The sequence below is a fragment of the Podarcis pityusensis genome (genome assembly GCF_964106645.2).
Source record: "Podarcis pityusensis genome assembly, chromosome: 3".
Taxonomy (NCBI): domain Eukaryota; kingdom Metazoa; phylum Chordata; class Lepidosauria; order Squamata; family Lacertidae; genus Podarcis; species Podarcis pityusensis.
Window position 1 is genome coordinate 98,778,191 of NC_138026.1, and position 22,348 is coordinate 98,800,538.

The window sequence follows — 22,348 nt, forward strand, 5'->3', positions numbered from 1 at the left end:
TTGGGCTTTCCCAACTGAGATGTGTACTCAGACAGGGCTATGGCAGCCTAAGTCGCTCACCCCACTTAGCTGGGACTCAGCTGGCAGAACTTGACTTACACCACAGTTAGTCCCTAAAAGGGGTTGTTTCAGCAGCGGGACAATGAGAGACTTTCATGTATTCCAACCCCGCTCTCAGCTCAGTCATGCAACTGTGCAACCCAGCAGAACATAGCTCATGGAAAGGGTGGCGTAAGTCAAATTCATCCAAGTTCCTTGTGAACAGTTTGGAGCGGGGGAACTTACAATGGCGTTAACTTTCGCCATTGTAACAGTAATGCACGTGTGTAGTTATCATATAACTATGATAATTATGCATGGTGATAGTGTTATAAGATGTGGAGAAAATGGAAAGGGAGAAGTTTCTCTTTCATAATAGCAGAATTTGGGGTCATCCAGTGAAGCTGAATGCTGAAATATTTAAAGCTTTCAGTGGCTACTAGCCATGTTGGCGACATTCTTTTTTCCACTGCCAAAGGCTATATGCCTCTGAATACCAGTTGCTGGGAATCACTCAAGTCCTGCTAGAAGGCTTTTGACAGGCATCTGCACTGCAGGGGGTTGGACCTTGGGTCCCTTCCAACTCTACAATGCTATGATCTGGTTGGCCACTGTGAGCCCAGAATCCTGGACAAGATGGATCTTTGGCCTGATCTAGCAGGCCTCGTCTTATGTTCTTGCTTTTTTCATGAGCAGGGAGTCTGGATTGTGCTTTACAGCTTGAATGTTCAATACTACAATAATCAATATGCATTTCAAAAACAGCAACACAGAAGTCACTATAGGCTAAGAGACGTGAGTAGGAAAAATTAAATTCACATAGCAAATTAAGCACAGGGAAGTTAACTCAAAATATAAATACCTTTCCTTTCTCCACAATTTAGCTTTATGATTATTCTTCTACCATAATTGCTTTTATTGACGGATCCAATTAATATTACTATATACCTTCCTCTATTAAAGCTGCTAAGAATTCATATCACTGGGTTAGCAGATTGTTTTCCAAAAAATCAAATCAAATAACATTGGAAACACAGGTTTTATGTTCAAACTTAACAACAGAGAACTAGACACATCTGCTCAGATGTTCAAGGGAACTCACTCTCAGGTAAGCAAGTATAGGTTTGCAGCCATTTAATATGTGCAAGCAACAGTATTCCTACTTCTATTTGTTTCAAAGATAGCAATCCATAATTTATTACATTTTTTACATACCCTTGGCCATGTTTGTGAAGCTTTCAATGTTATGCATGTATAAAACATTCAGAGCTTTCTTATTACAAGGTTGACACCAACCACAGAGTACATTAATATTAGAGTGAACAGTCTGGAAACACATTTAGCCCTCTGTTGCACTTGCAGTATTTTTATTTGAAATTTTTAAAACTAGCCTTGCAGTGAACTGGGCTAAACTAGCCATAGTTTACTGCTAAATTACATGTTTCAAAACCGTGAGAAATGCCATTCATTTGATCGGTTTAATTGCTGCTTTGAGTCCTCTTCTCATGTTATCCATATGAAGGGCTCTCTGTGTGTAGAAGGGGGATTGGGGGCTGACTCTGACCCCAAAGTTGCACAGATCCCAGGTACACCATCCATAAGTTGATGTCTGCATAAGAGAATCCCACATTCGCAGAGGAAAACGTTGTGATGGGTAACTGAAGCCGTGCTCAAGTGCTACTTTGTGACAGAAAATAATATTTGTGTAGACAGTGCTATTTTTCTAGAAAAAGAGGTGCCAGAACTCACCATGAACACCTCCCTCGTTCTCTTAGAATGGCAATGGCACCCACCTGAGAGGTGCTAGAATGGAGTTCCAATGTGTTCCGGCTGAAAAAAGCCCTGCGTTTAAGTCCACCCTTTTACAAAACCAGCTAATTCAGTTCAAGTTCATCCAAATAAACTTTTTCTTTATAAAAAGTTCATCCACAGCCATTTTCTTTCAGCTTTTGGTATGTTGCAAGCCGCTGGGCTGACGTATAGAGTCCGAACCAAATCAGAGTTCATAAACAAGTAAAAAGATGTCTGACAGAGAAAATGTCAACAGGTGAAGCTTTCCTTGTAATTGTATTTTTATACAGGAAAAAGTTTACCCTTGTTTACTTTGTGCCAGCCATACAGCTGTAAAAGGCACAAGGCACCATTTGCAGTGTTCCTGTTATCCTCACTGAAAACAGGTCCTGTTTGAAGAGAGTAAATCTCTTCAGCAGAAAAAGATACAGAAAATGCCTAACATTCATTCCCTGAATCCTGAGTTGTACTCTGGTTCCTACCTACACTCAAGCAAACACAGTAAAAACAACAACCTTCAGACCTTCTCCAATCAAGCTTGGAGGCTGAGTGACCAAGGCTGGGCCAGCATGTGCTATTTACATGAATTTTTTGTTAGTAATATCACACCTTGGGGTGTCATGAGAGTTCAAGCAGGGGTGCTTGAATAGGTGAGAAATCCTGCTCAGCCAAACATCAGTTCAAATCTTGCCAAGCAGAATCAGGGCTTTGTTTCTACTCAAGCCACCTTCCGTTGCCTGAAGGACCCCAAACTTGTCTTGTGGCAAGTCAGTGGGGCAACATGCACTCCAATCCTAATGTATTGTTATAGAAAGTTCATAAAAATACAGTGGATACCAACTTAATTCGTCCCAGGGGTCCGTACTTACCACGAAAAGTCCGTATCCAGAGGCACCACTTCTGCACACATGCATGGCGCGATAGAGCGCTTCTGCGCATGCGCAAAGCGTGCAGAGTGCTTCTGTGCATGTGCACGTGGCAAAACCCAGAAGTATAAACTTCTGGGTTTGCCACGTTCGCAACTCAAAATTTCGTTACCCAAAGGTAATATAATCCTGTAACTGGGATATCAAATGACTTACTTCAAGCACAGTAGGGTAACTATCGTGTGTGTGTATAACTTTTAAATATAGATTTGAAAAGCACATTTTTATTATTTCATGGGCATTATCATCTTATGTATCAATTTTCTGACTGGCTATGAGAAACAGCACTAATAACAAATATGCATTATATTTTTACAAAGTGACTTACCCTTGTTAGCTCATCTATACCTATATATATCTATATCTACATCTATACATCACCAGTCAAATACAGCTTCAAAACTGAAGGCAGGAATGACTGATATCTGTACACAGACATTTATTCCGTCAATCCAAAACATTTTCAACATATTTTCTTAATATTTACAGTTGCCAAAGCTCCCGACCTATGAACAATCCATAAACATTCCAAACACGATAGGAAAGAAGCTAAATGTGGTTATTAAATATTCTACTGACAGATGTATAGATACTGATAGGATCAAACAGTGGTTCTGTATGCGGAGACAAATCATTTGTCCATATTCAAACATAAACCAAGATAATCAATCTAGGCCTATCTTCAATGGTTTTCCAGGGTATCATTAATTCATATATGACACGGGTAACTTTGGGATATGCCCAAAGTACTTAAAATGCTACAAGTCGATGTAAGCATAAAAGTTTGGCAGTCTGGAATGTGATGAAAACGGAAGGGTTAAGCTGCCATATGAATGGAAGGCGTGGGTATAAAAATACCATTATAATTTGCTTTTCTTTGCTTGAAATATGGTGTAAATTGATCGTCTGCCACTCCTGGTACTCAATCTAGAGTGTGTGAGTCAGCACTGTCCAGGCGAGAAGTGTTGGTGAGTATTTTGCAGTAGACTCACATCACAAAAACAAACAAGATCATAACAGAAAGCAACATATAATTTCAGCAGTGGCTTTGACTCTGTGGAAGGAAGATATTGCACGCAATTCCCCGCAGGGCCAAAAATCCTATCCCTTGCAAGAGGGGCACCAGGGAGCCATCCTGGAAGGTGCTCTAGGAATTCAAACTCATTTTGCAGATTTCTGTGACAATATAAGCCACAGAAGAGATATCTTACTGCAGAAGTTGTAAATGTGTGTACATGTTATTTTCATGCCGTGATAAAAATGCCATCAGTCAACAGCATTAATCCTAGGGTGAATGTGATCTGCTCATTCAGCAAACAAATAAATCACCCTCCAACCTTGAAGGCTGTATGGATTATGATCATTGTCTGCTAGTGGTTCATCTGCAAATGTCCTAATCACCAGCAGTTTGCCACTGTTGAGAAGTAGTCACTGAAAACTAACCGGGCATGGTTTCATCACACTGCAATGCTGGCCTCCTGAAGGTGATGCCATCAGTTCATGCAAGGACACACAGCAGCAGTCTTTGGTTGGAGATACAAGAGGGATGGACCCATTCATTTACAAGGTTACTGCTGGCTATTAACCAGAAATGGGGAGAGAGACCAGCTCATGCAAAGCCAGTGTCTCCATGCTGCTGCAATTGCCTACTTATCGAGTGATGTCCTCAGTTCGTGCCAAGGCACAAAACTACGGATTTCTGTGGGAGGCACAGCACGGGACCGTATCTGCATTGCATGATATGCCTTCTTCCTTGGTCATCACTTGCCATATTTTCTTCTTGGCAACCAACTGCAACAAGAGCATAAGAACCCAAGAAGAGTGCTGTTGCATCGGGCCGAAAGCCCAACTAATCCAGCCTCTTCTACTTGCATTGGTCAACCAGATGCCCATAGGACAGCCTTTCTCAACCTGTGGGTCCCCAGATGTTGTTGAACTACAACTCCCATCACACCTAGCTAGCAAGGCCAGGGCTCAGGGATGATGGGAGTTGTAGTCCAACAACATCTGGGGACCCACAGGTTGAGAACCACTGCCGTAGGAAGTCCCACAGGCAGTGCCCTCCCCACTTGCCATTAGCAGCAGTTTCCTTAGAAGAGGACAGCAACACATAGCCAAAGCTGACTGTGGAATTACCCATACAAAATCATCCCACCAATGAGGAACAGGCATGCAGCTCCACCTATGGAATCATGAAAAAGCTGTCCATCCATTAACCCTTTCCATGACCAGATCAGGTGAGGCTTCCTGTGTTCACTGAGTGTCCATTGAGGGACAGAATTTGAAGGCATAAAAATAAAAAGCAGCAATTTAACAAGTATTAAATCATATGTTTTAGTCAAAAACAGTTTAATTGCATAATAAGTGCACCATCTGTTGATTTTTCCCCTATCAAAAAAATGTTAAATACCTTAACATCTTAATAGGACTAATTTTTAAAACTGGTATCCAACATTTAAACGTTACCCCCCACCCCACAAAAAATTGAAATAATCTCTTTATTGTGCCTTGTGTCATTTAAATACAAATTTCAAATTAAACAGATGGAATTTTTATGGATGTTCACATATGACTTCCGCTGACGTCTTTAGCTTCTTATCATGACCTAACTTTCAAATATCCTTCACATGTCAAGCACAAGAAGAAAATATGGGAGTGCCTGGGCATTTATTCTGCTGGAGCTGGCACAGAGGAAGCAGTAATTTACTGGCGAAAGGAGAAGGGTGGACAATCAAGAGAGAAAGCAAAACTATTTGTGCTTCAAGGGCCTATAAATCAATCTGTTCATTTGATCAGACAGTTGAAATCCTTGCACATTCTTGTCTGCTGGATGATATTTTCTAATGCAGAAAGAACACTACAAAGTACAGACAGCTGTGGAGCATCTTGATAATCCAGTACCACTTAATAAATACTATTAAAGCGTGTTGCGTTGAATTTTCATGAGCTCTGATTGCTGCTGTGAAAGTTTTGGAAAGCATGAATATTTGTGAGAGGGGATGGGTGCGTGGGGTGTAGGGTCAACGTCCATCCATAAATATAAACAAATGTGCCAAATAGACTTATCACTGCTTGACTCATCTGCCTGACACAGCAATTACAGGCAATGATTTTTGATCAACAAACCTGTGATGAGAAAGCTGTGGTGAAATGTGGCCCTAGGACTGAAGCACAAGCAAAATCTGCAATTGTGGGTTTGTTAGGGCTGTTGTAGACGATAAAAGTGTGAGTGTTAATCTACTGCAATCTCAGGCGTTCATTAAACAATAGTGGCAGCCTCAAATTTTACTTTTCAACCATCACATCACTAACCGAACAGATACAGTAATTAATATATTCCTTAGGGTCAGGGATAGGTGATTTTTTTTAAGCCTGAGGCTGTGCTCCCCCACAGGTAATAATAATAATAATAATAATAATAATAATAACAAAAATTTGTTATTTATACCCCGCCCTTCCTGATTCAGAAACCCGGGCTCAGGGCAGCTGACAACAAATTTAAAACACTTAATTGTAATACAACATAAAAGCAGCATAGAATACAGTATAAAAGCATGAATAGCAATAAAGCCAGTGTGGTGTAGTGGTTAAGAGCAGTAGTCTCGTAATCTGGGGTACCGGGTTCACGTCTCCGCTCCTCCACATGCAGCTGCTGGGTGACCTTGGGCTAGTCACACTTCTCTGAAGTCTCTCAGCCCCACTCACCTCACAGAGTGTTTGTTGTGGGGGAGGAAGGGAAAGGAGAATGTTAGCCGCTTTGAGACTCCTTAAAGAGAGTGAAAGGTGGGATATCAAATCCAAATCCAAAAATTCAAAGTTCAAAAATCAATTTGGGGAAAATCCATCCAATAAACATTAGATCTATCATTTGCCTGATAATAAATGTTGGAAATGTAAAGAAACTGAAGGTACATTCTTTCACCTTTGGTGGACGCGCCCAAGGATTAAGGCTTTCTGGGAGATGATTTATAATGAAATGAAAAGGGTATTTAAATATACCTTTCTGAAGAAACCAGAGGCCTTTCTCCTGGGCATGGTCGGCCAAATGGTGCTAAAGAAGGATAGAACTTTCTTTATGTATGCCACAACAGCAGCAAGAATACTTATTGCAAAGTATTGGAAGACACAAGAACTACCCACTCTGGAAGAATGGCAGATGAAGGTGATGGACTATATGGAATTGGCGGAAATGACTGGCAGAATCCGAGACCAGGGAGAAGAGATGGTGGAAGAAGATTGGAAGAAATTTAAAGACTATCTACAGAAATATTGCAAAATTAATGAATGTTAGAATGATGTTAGAATGAAGTTAGGTGGTTTAAGCAGTAATGCTATAAAGGTGTATGTAAAAATGGATTGATATAGGACTTCCGGGGTGGCGCCATCGGTAATGGCTGCTTCTCTCTAATTCGGAGAGAACTGGCTCTACGGAATTTGGGTCCTGCCGCTACGGCGCAGCGGGGACCCCCCCCAAAAAATCACAGGCGGGTGAAGCCTGTGACCGTGGGACTCAGCGGGCACCGTTTGCGCCCCCCCAATTGCTAAAGGAGCTCGGCAACGGGCTCCGGAGCGGAGGGGGGTGGCATGGTGCTGTGAGCAAATTGCTTCTTCCGTGGAGCGAAGCCGCGAAGCTGTTACCGGAGAGCGCTGCCTTTTTCCTGGGATAATCGGACTTTGAAAACAACTACCCGTGAGTAAGATTAAATTGGACTCAAAAGAAAAAAAAAAAGTTAATTTGGCACGGAGCGGGGAAGGTACAACCAGGAAGTCTGCCTTCCCTGAATTGTAAATAGACCAAAGCAAAGAGACTTTAAAGCGGAAACATAGAAAGTTACTTGAAAAAGAGCTAAATCCTAACATCTTGAAAGTGGTTCCCCCTCCGGATTGCAGGAGAGGAGGGGGAAAAAGACTGAGCTGAATTTCCCTGCAATAAAGAAGGGGAGAGGAAGGAAAAATTTACCATTTAAGATTTGGAACGGACTGCCTTAAGATAAGGGTCATAGTGGAAAGTCTATTTCTGACAGCCAATTCTGTAAAAGGGATACAGTGTTTCTGAACCTCTTTTGGCTTGAAAGCAACTGTTTAAGTGCATTGAGACTGTGGATTTTTAAAGTAAATTGGGGGACTTATAAAGACTATGTTTGTTTTTAAAAGTTACAAGTTCTGACTGTTACTGTGTCCCCCTAGAGGAAGTTGGACATTGTTACAACAACAGTTACAGTAACAGTTGGTTTAGAGGAAAATTCCATTCCATCTCAAAACAACTGACTGACTGTGGGAGTGACCTTGAATTTTTATGAGACTGTTATGGCAGATGATAAGGGGAAGATAGAACCGCAGGAAAAAACTACTAGGTCTGGCAGACATTATCGGATAGACACTGCGTTGCCGCGAAGGGGCTCAACATCTGGAGCATCTGGAGCATCAGGGGCCGCACTCCCACAGTCTAAACCAAAAGTTATGTCGTCGGAAGAAGTTTTGGCACAGGCACTGGCAAAAATTAATGAATCTTTGGAAAGCCTAAGTAAACAGGTAACTGAGACAAATAGACAAGTAGCTGAAACAAATAGAGAAGTAGCTGAGACAAATAGACAAGTTGTGGAAGCATCAAACAAAATTGATTTAAACACTGCAAGTATTAATACCTTGGGACAGAAGGTGAATGCCAATACAGAGACCATCGAAAAATTACTACAGGAATCTGCCTCGATTCGAAAGACTGCAGAGGAAGCAAAAGATATTGCAACTGCTACTCAGGAGAAAATTCCACCTGTATACAAGAAATTGGAGGACCATGATGTGACATTTTCTATGATCGAATTAAAAGATAGACAAAGAAATCTAAGAATCAGGGCTGTTCCAGAATGGGAGAAAGATAATTTGGCTGACTTTCTTACACAGGAATTTACAGATTTTTGGCAACTGGACCCGGGGAAGGAAGAATTTAAGATAGTGAATGCATTTAGGCTTGGAAGAAGACAAGGTAAGGACAAGGTGAGAGACTGTTTGATTACCTTTCGAACAAAAGAAGAGAGAGATAAAATTCTGAATCTGCACTATCAAAAAACCTTGGAAATTGACGATTCAAGTTTAGTGATTTTTAAGGACATCCCAAAGCATCTGTTGGACTTAAGGTCTAATTACGGAGACCTAGTGACTTTGTTGAAAAGAAATAGAATTCTATTCAGGTGGGAATTTCCGCAAGGCCTGTCCTTCAAATATAAAGGAAGAAAGACAAAAATAAAATCAGTTGAGGAAAAAGACAGGTTCTTGAAAGATCACGAGGAAGACCTACTGAAAGAAGGGGAATCTGAAGAAGAACCAAAAGGCATACTAGACATATCAAATTTATCCTTTGGATTGCACGGTCCAGTAAAAGTGATACTACCCACAGAACAAGAATTGGCACTTGGGGCAGTTGGAGGTAAAGTGAAGTAGCCCCCATCATGGCTCTGCAACTATTAAGCTGGAATTGTAACGGTTTGAACTCTCCTCGGAAGAGAAAAAGTGTGTTTCATTTATTAAAAAAAGAACAATTGGACTTGATTTGTCTATAAGAAACACATATAACAAGGGCACATAGGAAGCTATTGATTAATAAAAGATTGGGACAGGAGTTTGTTTCATCTGACAAAGTCAAAAAAAGAGGAGTTGTGATTTATGCAAAGGAGAGACTTTTACCGAAACTTATTTTTAAAGATGACCAAGGAAGATTTTTGGCAATTGAAATTCAACTACAAGGAGAGAAATTTTTGATTGTGGGAATTTATGCACCGAACGAGGGGAAATCTGAATTCTATAAAAAGTTGCATGAGACTTTATTGGATCATTTGGATTACAATTTGATTTTGATGGGGGACATGAATGGAGTAGTATCTACAAATACGGACAAGGCACAAAGACAGGTAGTCACCAAGGATGGTAGACTACTGAAAACATTTTTTGAGATGATAGACAATATGGACTTAGTGGACATCTGGAGGGTAAAGAACCCCCTGGGAAGAGAGGGAACCTTCTTTTCTGAAGCCAAGATGACATGGACTAGAATTGACCAAATATGGATAATTAGAGGAATGGCACCAAAGATAAAGAAAGTAGAAATCTGCCCAAAAACCTGTTCCGACCACAACGCTGTAAGGATGGAGATGAAACAAATAACAACCGGATCTTTTAGATGGAGGATGAATGACACCTTATTTAGAGATGAAGAAGTCTATAAAAAGGCCCAAAAAACTTTGAGAGATTATTTTGAAATAAACATGAACACTAATGTAGAAAAAAGAGTAATCTGGGACGCAAGCAAAGCTGTCATGAGAGGGTTTTTGATACAACAGAATGCAATAAAGAAAAGAAGTCAAAATGAAAAGAAAGACAAAATTTTGGAGAAAATAAAAGAAGGCGAGAAGAAATTGAGAGCAAAACCAAAGTCCCAGGAGATTTTGAGAGAAATAAAACTATATCAAGTACAATATATGGAAATGATGAATCAGGAAATAGAATGGAAAATTAAACAAATGAGACAAAAAACATTTGAATCGGCTAACAAATGTGGGAAACTGTTGGCTTGGCAAATGAAAAAAAGACAAAAATTAAACACCATTACAAACTTAGAAGTGGAAGGAAAGAGTATACACAATCCAAATGAGATCAGAAATTGCTTCCAGAGGTACTTTAAACAACTATACACACAAGGGCCACAGAAGGAAATGGACATAGACCAATTTTTGAAGACAAATGGCCTACAAAAAATCTCTCAAGAAAGTAAATTAATGCTGAACTATAAAATATCTGAACAGGAAGTAGAAGGTGCCATACAAAATATGCAACTGGGCAAATCTCCAGGACCGGATGGGCTGACTTCCAGATACTATAGATCTCTGAAAGAGTGGTTATTGCAACCTTTGAAGGAAGTCTGCAATGAAATATTGGAGGGGAAAAGGGCACCAGAGTCGTGGAAAGAGGCGTATATTACACTCATACCGAAAACAGAGACTGAAAAGACTCAGCTTAAGAACTACCGCCCTATATCGTTACTTAATGTGGATTACAAAATTTTTGCAGACATTTTGGCCAAGAGATTGAAAAAAGTATTGATGGAAGAGATTCATAAAGATCAAGCGGGCTTTCTCCCGGGAAGACACTTTTCCGATAATTTGAGGAACATAATTGATATTTTGGAAAAACTAGAAGTGAACATAAATACTAAAGCAGTTTTGATATTTGTGGACGCGGAGAAAGCTTTTGATAATATCTCTTGGAGCTTTATGAAGAAGAACCTACATGGGATGGGGGTAGGCCAAGGCTTTGAAAATGGTATAGGTACAATATACTCTGAACAAAAGGCTAAATTAATTGTAAATAATGTGGTCACGGAAGAATTCAAGATAGAAAAAGGGACACGACAGGGGTGCCCAATTTCCCCACTGCTTTTTATATCGGTCCTGGAGGTTTTGCTAAACATGATTAGAAAGGACCGGTTGGTTAAGGGTATACAGGTCGGAGCTAAACAGTACAAACTGAGAGCATTTGCAGATGATCTAGTATTGATGTTACAGGAGCCAGAACCTAGCACTAAAAGAGTTTTAGAATTAATTCAGGAATTTGGTCAGGTGGCAGGTTTTAAATTGAACAAGCTAAAAACTAAGGTTTTAGAGAAAAATTTAACACCGATTGAAAGAGAGAGGTTTCAGAATGAGACAGGATTGAATGTGGTAAAGAAAGTGAAATACCTGGGGATTAATATGACAGCCAAAAATGGGAATTTATTTAAAGATAATTACGAAAAATGTTGGACTGAAGTGAAAAAAGATTTAGAAATTTGGTCAAATTTGAAACTCTCACTGCTGGGCCGTATTGCTGTGATAAAGATGAATGTATTGCCTAGAATGTTGTTTTTGTTTCAGACACTACAAATTGTAGATAAGATGGACTGTTTCAAGAAGTGGCAGAGAGATATTTCTAGATTTGTCTGGCAGGGCAAGAAGCCCAGAATAAAATTTAAGATATTAACTGATGCCAAGGAAAGAGGTGGATTTGCCCTGCCAGACCTTAAACTTTATTATGAATCAGCAGCTTTTTGCTGGCTGAAAGAATGGCTACTTCTCGAAAATACAGACATTTTGGATCTGGAAGGTTTTAACAATGTATTTGGATGGCATGCATACTTATGGTATGATAAGGTCAAAGCATACAAAGCATTCAAAAACCATATTGTTAGGAAAGCATTGTTTAATGTTTGGATAAGATATAAAGATTTATTGGAAAATAAAACCCCAAGGTGGCTGTCACCAATGGAAGCAAAAGCTCTGAAAAGGCTCAATATGGAGGCCAAATGGCCGACATATTGGGAAATTTTGGAGCAAGAAGGAGATAAATTGAGATTGCAGAGTTTTGAAAAACTAAAAAATAAAGTGAGAGATTGGTTTCATTATTATCAGATAATGGAGGCATATAATTTGGATAAGAAAATAGGCTTCCAGGTGGAAAAGTCAAAATTAGAAACAGAATTGTTAGAACCCAAAACTAAAAACTTGTCTAGAATGTATAACTTGCTGTTGAAATGGAATACTCAGGATGAAACGGTGAAATCTGCTATGATTAAATGGGCACAAGATGTTGGACATAATATTATGTTTGCTGACTGGGAACAGTTATGGACCACAGGTATGAAGTTATGCCTTAAGAGAGAATATTATGAAAATGATATATAGGTGGTACATGACCCCAGTCAAGCTTGCAAAAATTTATCATTTGCCCGAAAATAAATGTTGGAAATGTAAAGAAACTGAAGGTACATTCTTTCACCTTTGGTGGACGTGCCCAAAGATCAAGGCTTTCTGGGAAATGATATATAATGAATTGAAAAAGGTATTTAAATATACCTTTCTGAAGAAACCAGAGGCCTTTCTTTTGGGCATTGTTGGCCAACTGGTGCCAAAGAAGGACAGAACCTTTTTTATGTATGCTACAACAGCAGCAAGAATACTCATCGCAAAGTATTGGAAGACACAAGACCTACCCACTTTGGAAGAATGGCAGATGAAGGTGATTGACTACATGGAATTGGCGGAAATGACCGGCAGAATCCGAGACCAGGGAGAAGAATCGGTGAAAGAAGACTGGAAGAAATTTAAAGACTATTTACAGAAATATTGCAAAATTAAGGAATTTTAGAAGGATGTTGGATAGAAACTAAGAGGTTTTTAGTTGTAATGCTTGAAGAGATATGAAAAAAAAGATTAACAATTGGGTAAAAGTTTAATGGTAAGGATTTGCTGAACTAACAAACTGAACTGGAATACAAAGAAGGGAGGTATGAGGAGGTCCGGGGAAATAAGAGAAGGGAAGATAGGTTTGGAAAATCAATTTCTTTTTAACTGTTTCATTTTGTATGTTTCTTTTTTTATTCTCTATTTTTTGCTATATTTTGTACTCTGTATATTCTTCTTTTTTTTTTCTTTTTTGTATTTCTTGAAACTTTAATAAATACTTTTTTTAAAAAAAATGGATTGATAACAGGTGAAAATTTAAAGTTATAGTATATTAAGTTAAAGGATTAAGAGAAAATAAAGAGGGAAAGAAATTGCTGAATTAACTAATTGAATTGGAATACAAAAAAGGGAGGTATGAGGAGGTCAGGGAAACAAGGATATGAATGTAAGTTATGGAAAGATTGATCTATTTTTTTTCTTGTTTTTTATTCTTTTATTCTGTATTTTGTATTTTTCTTGTATTTTTATTTCTGTCTTTTGTTTTTGCTTTTCTTGTTTTTATGTAACTCTTTTTTCTGAAATTTTAATAAATATCATTTTTAAAAAAATTAAAAAAATAAACATTAGATAGTCACCAGGGCTAGCTGGCTAAATTAGTCCTACTTGGGCCAGAGAGGAGGCCAGGGGAGAATTAGATGTGGGGTCCCAGAGCGGGTAATCTTCATAAAAAAAGGAGGGGGGAGAGAAGGGAAATAAAAGATCAGGCTGAGTTCAAATTAAAGGCCAGGCGGAATAGCTCTGTCTTACAGGCCCGGTGGAAGGCGGTTAAATCCTGTAGGGCCCTAGTCTCATGGGACAGAGCATTCCACCAGATCGGAACCATCACTGAAAAGACCCTGGCCCTGGTGGAGGATAGTCTGACTTCCTTAGGGCCCAGGACCTCTAAACTATGGTTATAACCATGCCAGTGGTGGGTGGAACCAAAATGAGCAGTGCCCACACTACACACATGCACGTAAGTGGGGAGCCCGTTGCAATACAAACAGTTTCACGCCCAACAGTTGTTGAGCTCGCTCACACCATTTTGGAGCCCTTGAAATCCGCCTCCCCCCCTGGATTTTTTACTCACTGACAAGGACTTTCCACCTCTCTCCCACCATTTCAGGTTAGAATAAGTTTATTTATTTATTTTCCCGGCATCACACGGTCATCATACGGTTGCGAGTGAGTCAATCGTGCCTAAGTGGTGGTAGTGGGGATGTCTGTCTGAAAAGAAAGCCTGGATTTATTTGTATGTTTCCAAGGTAAGCTCTTCGTAGCTTTCCCCTAGAACTTATTTTCACTGATTCAGAAATGGGCTAAATAGTTAAGAGGAGAATGACTAACCTTGCTCTCCAAAGACTAAATCATAAAGCTGGCTTTTTGGTTGTTGTTGTTGTGGTTTTTTTAAAAAAAAATTGAGATGGATTTTTCAGTCACCCCTTAAGATCAGTCATCTGCACGTAGTTTCATTTGATGCTTGCTTTTTGCATCACTCAGTGCAGGAATGTTACCGCTGTAAAAGTGGTATGTGTCCTGGTTCTTTTTATTTCTGGTCTGCTGGGGATTGCTCTTCCGGCACGAAGATTTATTTAATTATATTTTTACTCATTTAAAATAAATTACAGATTGATTTTCAAACCCAGTGCTACCCAGAGTGCTTTATAAAAAGAACAACACACACACACACACGCGAACATATAAAGCACAGCACAGTTTTAAAACAAAGTTAAATGCAGACATTTCAAAACAGTGCAAAATGTTACTAAAGCCAGCATGAACGAACATGATTATAAAATCATAGAATCTTAAGAGTAGGAAGGGAACCAAGGGTCATCTAGTCCAACCCCCGACAATGCATGAATCTTAGCTAAAGCATCCGTGACAGACGACCATTTCCCCCCCCATAGGAAAAAACAACCCACAGCCACAACCAGATTAGCGATGAAAAGCAGCAGTATGGTTGTTTGTAAAGGTAAAGGGACCCCTGACCATTAGGTCCAGTCGTGACCGACTCTGGGGTTGCGGCGCTCATCTCGCTTTATTGGCCTAGGGAGCTGGCTTACAGCTTCCGGGTCATGTGGCCAGCATGACTAAGCCGCTTCTGGCGAACCAGAGCAGCGCACGGAAACGCCATTTACCTTCCCGCTGGAGCGGTACCTATTTATCTACTTGCACTTTGATGTGCTTTCGAACTGCTAGGTTGGCAGGAGCAGGGACCGAGCAACGGGAGCTCAGCCCGTCGCGGGGATTCGAACCACCGACCTTCTGATCGGCAAGTCCTAGGCTCTGTGGTTTAACCCACAGCGCCACCCGCATCCCAGTATGGTTGTTAAGAGCTGCTTAAATGCTGTCAAGGGGCGGAGCCTGCTGAACTTCACACAGAATTGAGTTCCAGTCCCCATGACTGAAAGAGCATGTGCAATGTACCTACACTGGGTATCTGCTTAAGTCTAGATCATGGGTAGGCAATCTAAGGTCCGGGGGCTGGATCTGGCCTTCTAAATCCGGCCCACGAACGGTCCGGGAATCAGCGTGTTTTTACATGAGTAGAATGTGTCCTTTTATTGAAAATGCATCTCTGGTTTATTTTTGGGGCCTGCCTGGTGTTTTTACATGAGTAGAATGTGTGCTTTTATTTAAAATGCATCTCTGGGTTATTTGTGGGGCATAGGAATTCGTTCTCTCTCCCCCCTTCAAAATATAGTCCAGCTCCCCACAAGGTCTGAGGGACATTGGACCGGCCCCCTGCTGAAAAGTTTGCTGCCCCCTGCTCTAGATGCTTGCATGGAGAATCTAATGTATATGGAAGCCACCAAATGGGCTTACCCAGAAGAAAAAAAGTATATGCACTGATACAGACCTTCTAACCTGCAGTGTACACACAAGGGCTGCTCATGTACCCCTGTGTAAGCAGGGACTGCCCATTTGTTTCATTGTCCAGCCACACTCTGCATGCACCATTAGGTTTTCTGAGTGATAAACTTGCTGGATTACACCAAAGTCCCATCCAGTCCAGTATTCTATTTCCACAATGGCCAACCAGAAAGCTTTGAGAAGCCCACCAGCAGGACATAACTGAAATGGCTCTCCCCTACTCATGATCCCCAGTAAGAAACTGGCATGTTCTCTCTGATCCAGGAGGTAATAATATACAGATATCACAATTAGACAAATCACAGGCACAACTAGAGTGGGCCCTAAAAATATATCTCAAAGCAAAGACCACTTGATCATTTGAAGTTTCTAAGTCATTTTCAAGGGCAACCCCATGTAGGGTGCACTGCAATAGTCCAATCTGGAAGTTACCAAACATGAAATATCAACATTTCTGCCCAAAAGGGCCTGACAAACCAGTTTTGGCCACCAAGACCACCTGAGACTCCAGTAACTATGTTAAATCCAGGAGCACTCCCAAGCTATAGACTTGCTCCTTCTAGCATGAGTACAACCCCATCCAAAACAGGTTGTCTCTCTACCTCTCAGACTCGAGAACTCGGTACACATAACACCTCTGTCTTTTCAGGATTGAGCTTTGATTTATTGGCCCACATGCAAGCCATCACTGCCTTAAAATACCTCAGCCACCTCTCCCAATTCAGATGCAACAGAGAGATAAAGCTGGGTGTTGTCTGCATATTAACAACACCTTGCTCCAAATCCTCTGATGACAGATTCCAGAGGCGTCATATAGATGTCAAATAATATGAGGGACAAGATGGAACCCTATCGGACACCACAGGACAACTTCCATGGTGCTGAACAGCGCTGCCGCCCCCTTCACTACTTGCTGGAAATGGTCCTGAAGGTAGGATTAATAATAATAATAATAATAATAATAATAATAATAATAATAATTTATTACTTATACCCCGCCCATCTGGCTGGGTTTCCCCAGCCACTCTGGGCAGCTTCCAACACAATATTAAAATACAGTAAACACTGCATTAAAAGCTTCCCTAAACAGGGCTGCCTTCAGATGTCGTCTAAAAGTCTGGTAGTTGTTGCTCTCTTTGATATCTGATGGGAGGGCATTCCACAGGGCGGGTGCCACTACCGAGACTGAAACCACTGAAGTAGAGTGCCTCCAACCCCCACCTTATATTTCACGAATTTGTGTCATCCATTTTTCAAAGGTGTTCAGGTTGGCTTTAAAATGGTCCGTGATGACATCAACGTTCAATAATATCTGACTCATAATGCAAATGAGTTTTTGACGCAAGCTCTCTTATTCCTCTGCAAATGGTTTTCTGCGTATCATTTAAATGGAGCACTTTGAACTTGTGTACCTATTTTGCGCCTGTACTTTCTGCATTCAGACTAAGTGCTCAAGAAAGGAAGCTGCTGTGCTGGCAGTTGGTTGACACACATTTCGTTGCTTGAATGGACATGAACTTTTCAAAACGGAATGCAATTTACAGAAGAAAATCCAGGTGCACACCAAGAGAAGAGCATTCGTTATGCAAATGTGACTTTTACAAATGCAAACCATCCTTGTGTGTTGGGGTGGATTGTATGTGGTAGAGTAGCTTTCGCATCAGCTTCCGGTATGCTCTTCAGTGGGGAAGCTTGGATGCCTCTCACTTCTGCCTGAGACCCAATACCAGGAAGATTCTTGGTTTTCTCATAGTTGAATTGCCTTGCTAGTGCTTTTCTGGAAAGCAGGCTGGAGGACAGATTATATCCTTTCCTAAGTTGCCCCAGAACCAGCTTGAAGCACAAAACACAACCCTGGGTGGGGTTGTGATGCTTACTTGACCTCCCAGCAGCAGAGTCATTGCTGCTTACCAGAAGAAGAGGAAGAAGAAGAAGAAGAAGAAGAAGAAGAAGAAGAGAAGTTTGGACTTGATATCCTGCCTTTCACTCCCCTTAAGGAGTCTCAAAGCGGCTAACAATTTCCTTTCCCTTCCTCCCCCACAACAAACACTCTGTGAGCTGAGTGAGGCTGAGAGACTTCAAAGAAGTGTGACTGGCCCAAGGTCACCCAGCAGATGCAAGTGGAGGAGCGGGGAAGCAAACCCAGCTCACCAGATTATGAGTCCACCGCTCTTAACCACTACACCATGCTGGCTCCAGGAGGAAGAGTGGAAGGGGGCAAGGTGGTGGGGAGGTTAGTACTATGTTCAATACACTGGTGGGAACATGGCTGTACAAATGCACTGGAAAGTGTGTGATAAGTTGCTTTGATGCAACTTCACCTAATCTCCCCGCAAACAAATCAAAACGAATGCTCATTAAATAGCTGATGTCATCCAATCTTCTCGCAAACAAACGAGGATGAATATTCAATAAGCAGGCCTCCTAGAAGCACCCAGTGAGAGAAGATGGGATTTGCACAAAAGGATTTGATACTCACACAGCAAGAATCTATATTGAATTGCACTTGTGGGGGTGAAACTTCACCACCAACACTGATGGGGTGGAGCTGTTGAGGATGTGTACGCTTCCCTCTCACTAGCAGAGCTTCTAGCACAGAAGATCTCATTCAAGATGTTTGCCTTTAAGGTTCCTCCCTTGAACTTCCCAAGATATGAGATACAGGCAGACAGGAGACCCAAAGAACTTCCTTTGCAGTAAATCAGGGGTAGCCAACATAGTGCCCTTCAGATGTTGTTGTACTACAACACCCAATATCCGTCACTATTGGCCATGCTAGCTGGGAGTGATGGGAATTGAAGTCTAGCAACTTCAGATAAATAAACAAACAGCTGCACTAAATTTCTGATGCCATAAATTATTTAGCAGCAATCTATGATTTTTAAGGGACGCAGGTGGCGCTGTGGGTTAAACCACAGAGTCTAGGACTTGCCGATCAGAAGGTCGGTGGTTCGAATCCCCGCGATGGGGTGAGCTCCCGTTGCTCGGTCCCTGCTCCTGCCAACCTAGCAGTTCAAAAGCACGTCAAAGTGCAAGTAGATAAATAGGTACCGCTCCAGCGGAAAGGTAAACGGCATTTCCGTGAGCTGCTCTGGTTCGACAGAAGTGGCTTAGTCATGCTGGCCACATGACCCGGAAGCTGTTCGCTGGCTCCCTCGGCCAATAAAGCGAGATGAGCGCCGCAACCCCAGAGTCAGTCACGACTGGACCTAATGGTCAGGGGTCCCTTTACCTTTACCTTTATGATTTTTAAGCAAAGTAAAATCCCCTATTAGATGACCTTCAGGACTTTTAATTACCTTTTGTTGTCATTGTATTTCACAGCACACCCACTTTCTGTATTATGTAGCTCTAGAAAGCTGCCAATCCCGAAACTTGAGTCCAGCAGGTGGGCGCGCTCTGATAGCACTGAACCACCTGAAGTCTCTAGTAGAGGGAGTCTAGTCCTAAACACAGTTCTGAGCATTACAAACATGAAAACCAATGAACTTACGATTAAGTCAAGGACAGCTGGAAGAGAAACCAGCCTCTTCACTCCATTTTCAGCCGCTACTCCAAGCCAATTAAGTATCGCCCAGGACCAAAGGTAGCTATAGCCGCCGTGCCAATAGCTTACAAAAGCGAACGTGATTGCTGTGGAGAACAGCATCTTCAAGATGCTGCAGCGGGATCCTCCCATCGGGATGTAAATGTACCTGCCAGGGAAATTATAAGCAGAAGTAATTAAGACTTCATTGAAATCACAGCAATACAACTACTGCAATATAAATTTGTTTTCACCAGCAGCTCTAAAGTGCTGCCTTGACTAATTACCTGACATTTTCTTTCTGAAACCTCTATAGTTTCTTAAAGACAGTGGATGAGTTTGTGTGTTTTTTGTTTTTGTTTTTTAAAAAAATAATAATTCATGCTTCTCCCTCCCCCTGCCCCCACCTGGAAGATGCCAAAACTGAATACACAGGCTATGCCAACTGAATACACAGGCTATGCCATTCCTAGTGAGGTTAATAATAATAATAATAATAATAATAATAATAATAATAATAATAAATTACTTATACCCTGCCCATTTGGCCAGGCTTCCCCAGCAACTCTGGGTGGCTTCCAACAGAGTATTAAAAACACGATTAAAAAATAGACATTGAGGTGGAACAGGATATTAACCAGGACCAAGCAGTCATCTACACAGCAAATAAATAATTCCATATTTACTTGCATGGTTTCTTAAATCTTTCCACAATTGGTTTTGTGAAACACTATTGTTGGATGAAATGCTTTGTTTGAAAAGTTTTGGTAAAATCTTGTTTGGTAATTTTAAGTAAGTTTTAGTAACGTCTTTGCCTTCGTTCACATTGTTTTTTTTTTACTTTCTGTTTTATTTGCAATAAGTATCTATACAGAAGTATTACACAATGTTCAGAACTGCTGCTGAGAATGGAAGCATGCAGTTCTTCCTCTCACACCTACAATTTACCTGACATCATTGCATCGTCTTTGACGATGTCAAACTCAGAGTAGGCACACTGAAATCAACTGACTTACCGGTAAGTGCATGGATTTCACTGGGTCTACTCTGAGTTTGATACTGGCTCTTCTCCACATTGGCAGGGATGCTGGTGGAGTGGGGAGGATCAGGCCATGTAATGGTACCCGGAGCCAGGGTAAGTTGTAATGCATGCCACACAGAGTGGTGAACCCAACCCAAGACTTCCATTTTTGTAACATGGTCCCAACCTAAGTTTTCCTTTTAAGGTAGGAAATGCAATCAGTCATTTGATCCATAATGTTTACATTTATAATTATTATTACAGCTCCACTGGTTCTGAGGGGAAATGAAGTCCCCTTCCCAAGTGATATTTCAAAGAAATAGAAACAAACTGTACAGGATTAAGGAGATATAGATCTAACTGAAGAATGCAATTAGAAGTAGCAACATTTAATTCTCAAATGCTTACGACATTTCAGAATCACTATTCATCTCTTTGTATGATGGTCAACACCAGCATTTGTGGCCTTTGAAGTCTTTCTATTCCATAAATCAGGCTTCAATCCTAAACATATCTTCTTAGTGAATAAACCTCACTGTATGAAGTGGCATCTACTTCTGAGTAAACCGGCACAGGGATGTATTGTTAATCAGCACCATTTCCCCCAGGGAATATTTGATTATTAGATCCTGGTCTCAAACACACAACAAAACTAGGGAATTGGGGAATGGGAAGTGTAATAAGAACACTCTACTCTTCGTGTAGTGGCTCTGCAAGTGTTATCGTAGCTGGAGGTTATGCAAGCAGCCCAGAAGTGCTTTCTAAGTGCTATCCGTCCTTGCAATTTAGACATTCCAACTGAGAGACTGCCAGGCTTTCGTCAGTAGTTCTGCGCCGGCAGAAAACTCCATCTGGGGAAACAAACCAGGACTCCTTTGAAGAACTGGACATGATCTATCCTGTGTGGTTTAGATTCTCTCATGTTGTTCTTGCATACCTTCAGTATGGAATACATACAAGCCCCCCCCCCCATGTAAAAATCAGTTCTAATGATAGCTAAAACATGGGACATTAAAATTTCCAATTGACAGTTCAACAGGGTGCATCTTGGGTTCTTTTAAAGGGATAGGTCTCCCTTCCTCAACCTGCAGTTCCTATTGGGCCCAGCAAACACAGTCAATGGCCAAGGATTATGGTAGTTGTGGTCTAAAACATCTGGATTGCACCAGGTTAAGGAAGGCAGCTCTGTCTGGCCATATATCTGTCAGAATCAGGGTTTGGAAATCAGAAAAAGAAGCGCACTGTGTGTTTCCACATCAGTAATATGCTGTTGTGTTTGTTAAGCTCATCTGAAGTTTTTTTAACAGCCCTAGCCAGCAAGGTGAACATCGCAGGACACAAGCTGGTCCCTGAAAGGATAATTCAAGAATGTTTTCCACAAAAGCATCCTCTAACTATAGCAGATTCAGGCTGCTTCTCATCAGGAAACTCCTCTGTTTGTGCAAATGATCTCAATTGGCACCAATGTGACCATCACTAGGAACAGCCTTAGAAATGACAACTTTAATTTAAAAGCGTGCTTTCAATTACAGTTCAGTTTACACGGTGTCAATTGGCTCTCCTTAGGTGACTGCTCAGGCAGCTGTACAGGAGGGAAAGAGATTCAATTATCTGACTTTTACAATCTAGTGCCAGCAGTTGGTTAATTGAGCATTAATTCCTTTTTGCTTATGAAAAGTCTTGGATGTGAATCTTTGAGGGGGGTGGGATCTAGGTATAGTTTTAGTGTTGACAGTGGAACCATTAAGAGCTAGATGGTAACACATTGCACAAGCGGTGGTGTCCGGCTGTGACTTAAAACTGATGAAAGATTGGACTCAAGCTATGCTAGTTACTAGGTTAAGTTCAAGGTGCTGGTTTTGGTGTATACAGACCTATACAGCTGGAGACCTGGAGACCTGAAATGTCCCTGGGGAAA

General features: G+C 41.0%; 1 protein-coding gene across 5 annotated transcripts in view; it reads right to left on the reverse strand.

Moving 5' to 3' along the window:
- Positions 1 to 22,348, reverse strand: part of HHAT (hedgehog acyltransferase) — a 202,085-nt gene that overhangs the window by 66,981 nt on the left and 112,756 nt on the right. For 3 of the 5 annotated variants that reach the window (XM_081000545.1, XM_081000543.1, XM_081000544.1), the window contains one exon: positions 19,377 to 19,578. The exons of 1 other annotated variant lie outside the window; for it this stretch is intronic. In XM_081000545.1, the coding sequence (XP_080856671.1) occupies positions 19,377 to 19,578 (202 nt within the window). Of the gene's footprint in view, positions 1 to 4,345; positions 4,548 to 19,376; positions 19,579 to 22,348 lie in introns of those variants that run through there. One more of the 5 variants, XM_081000546.1, reaches the window with a different exon arrangement.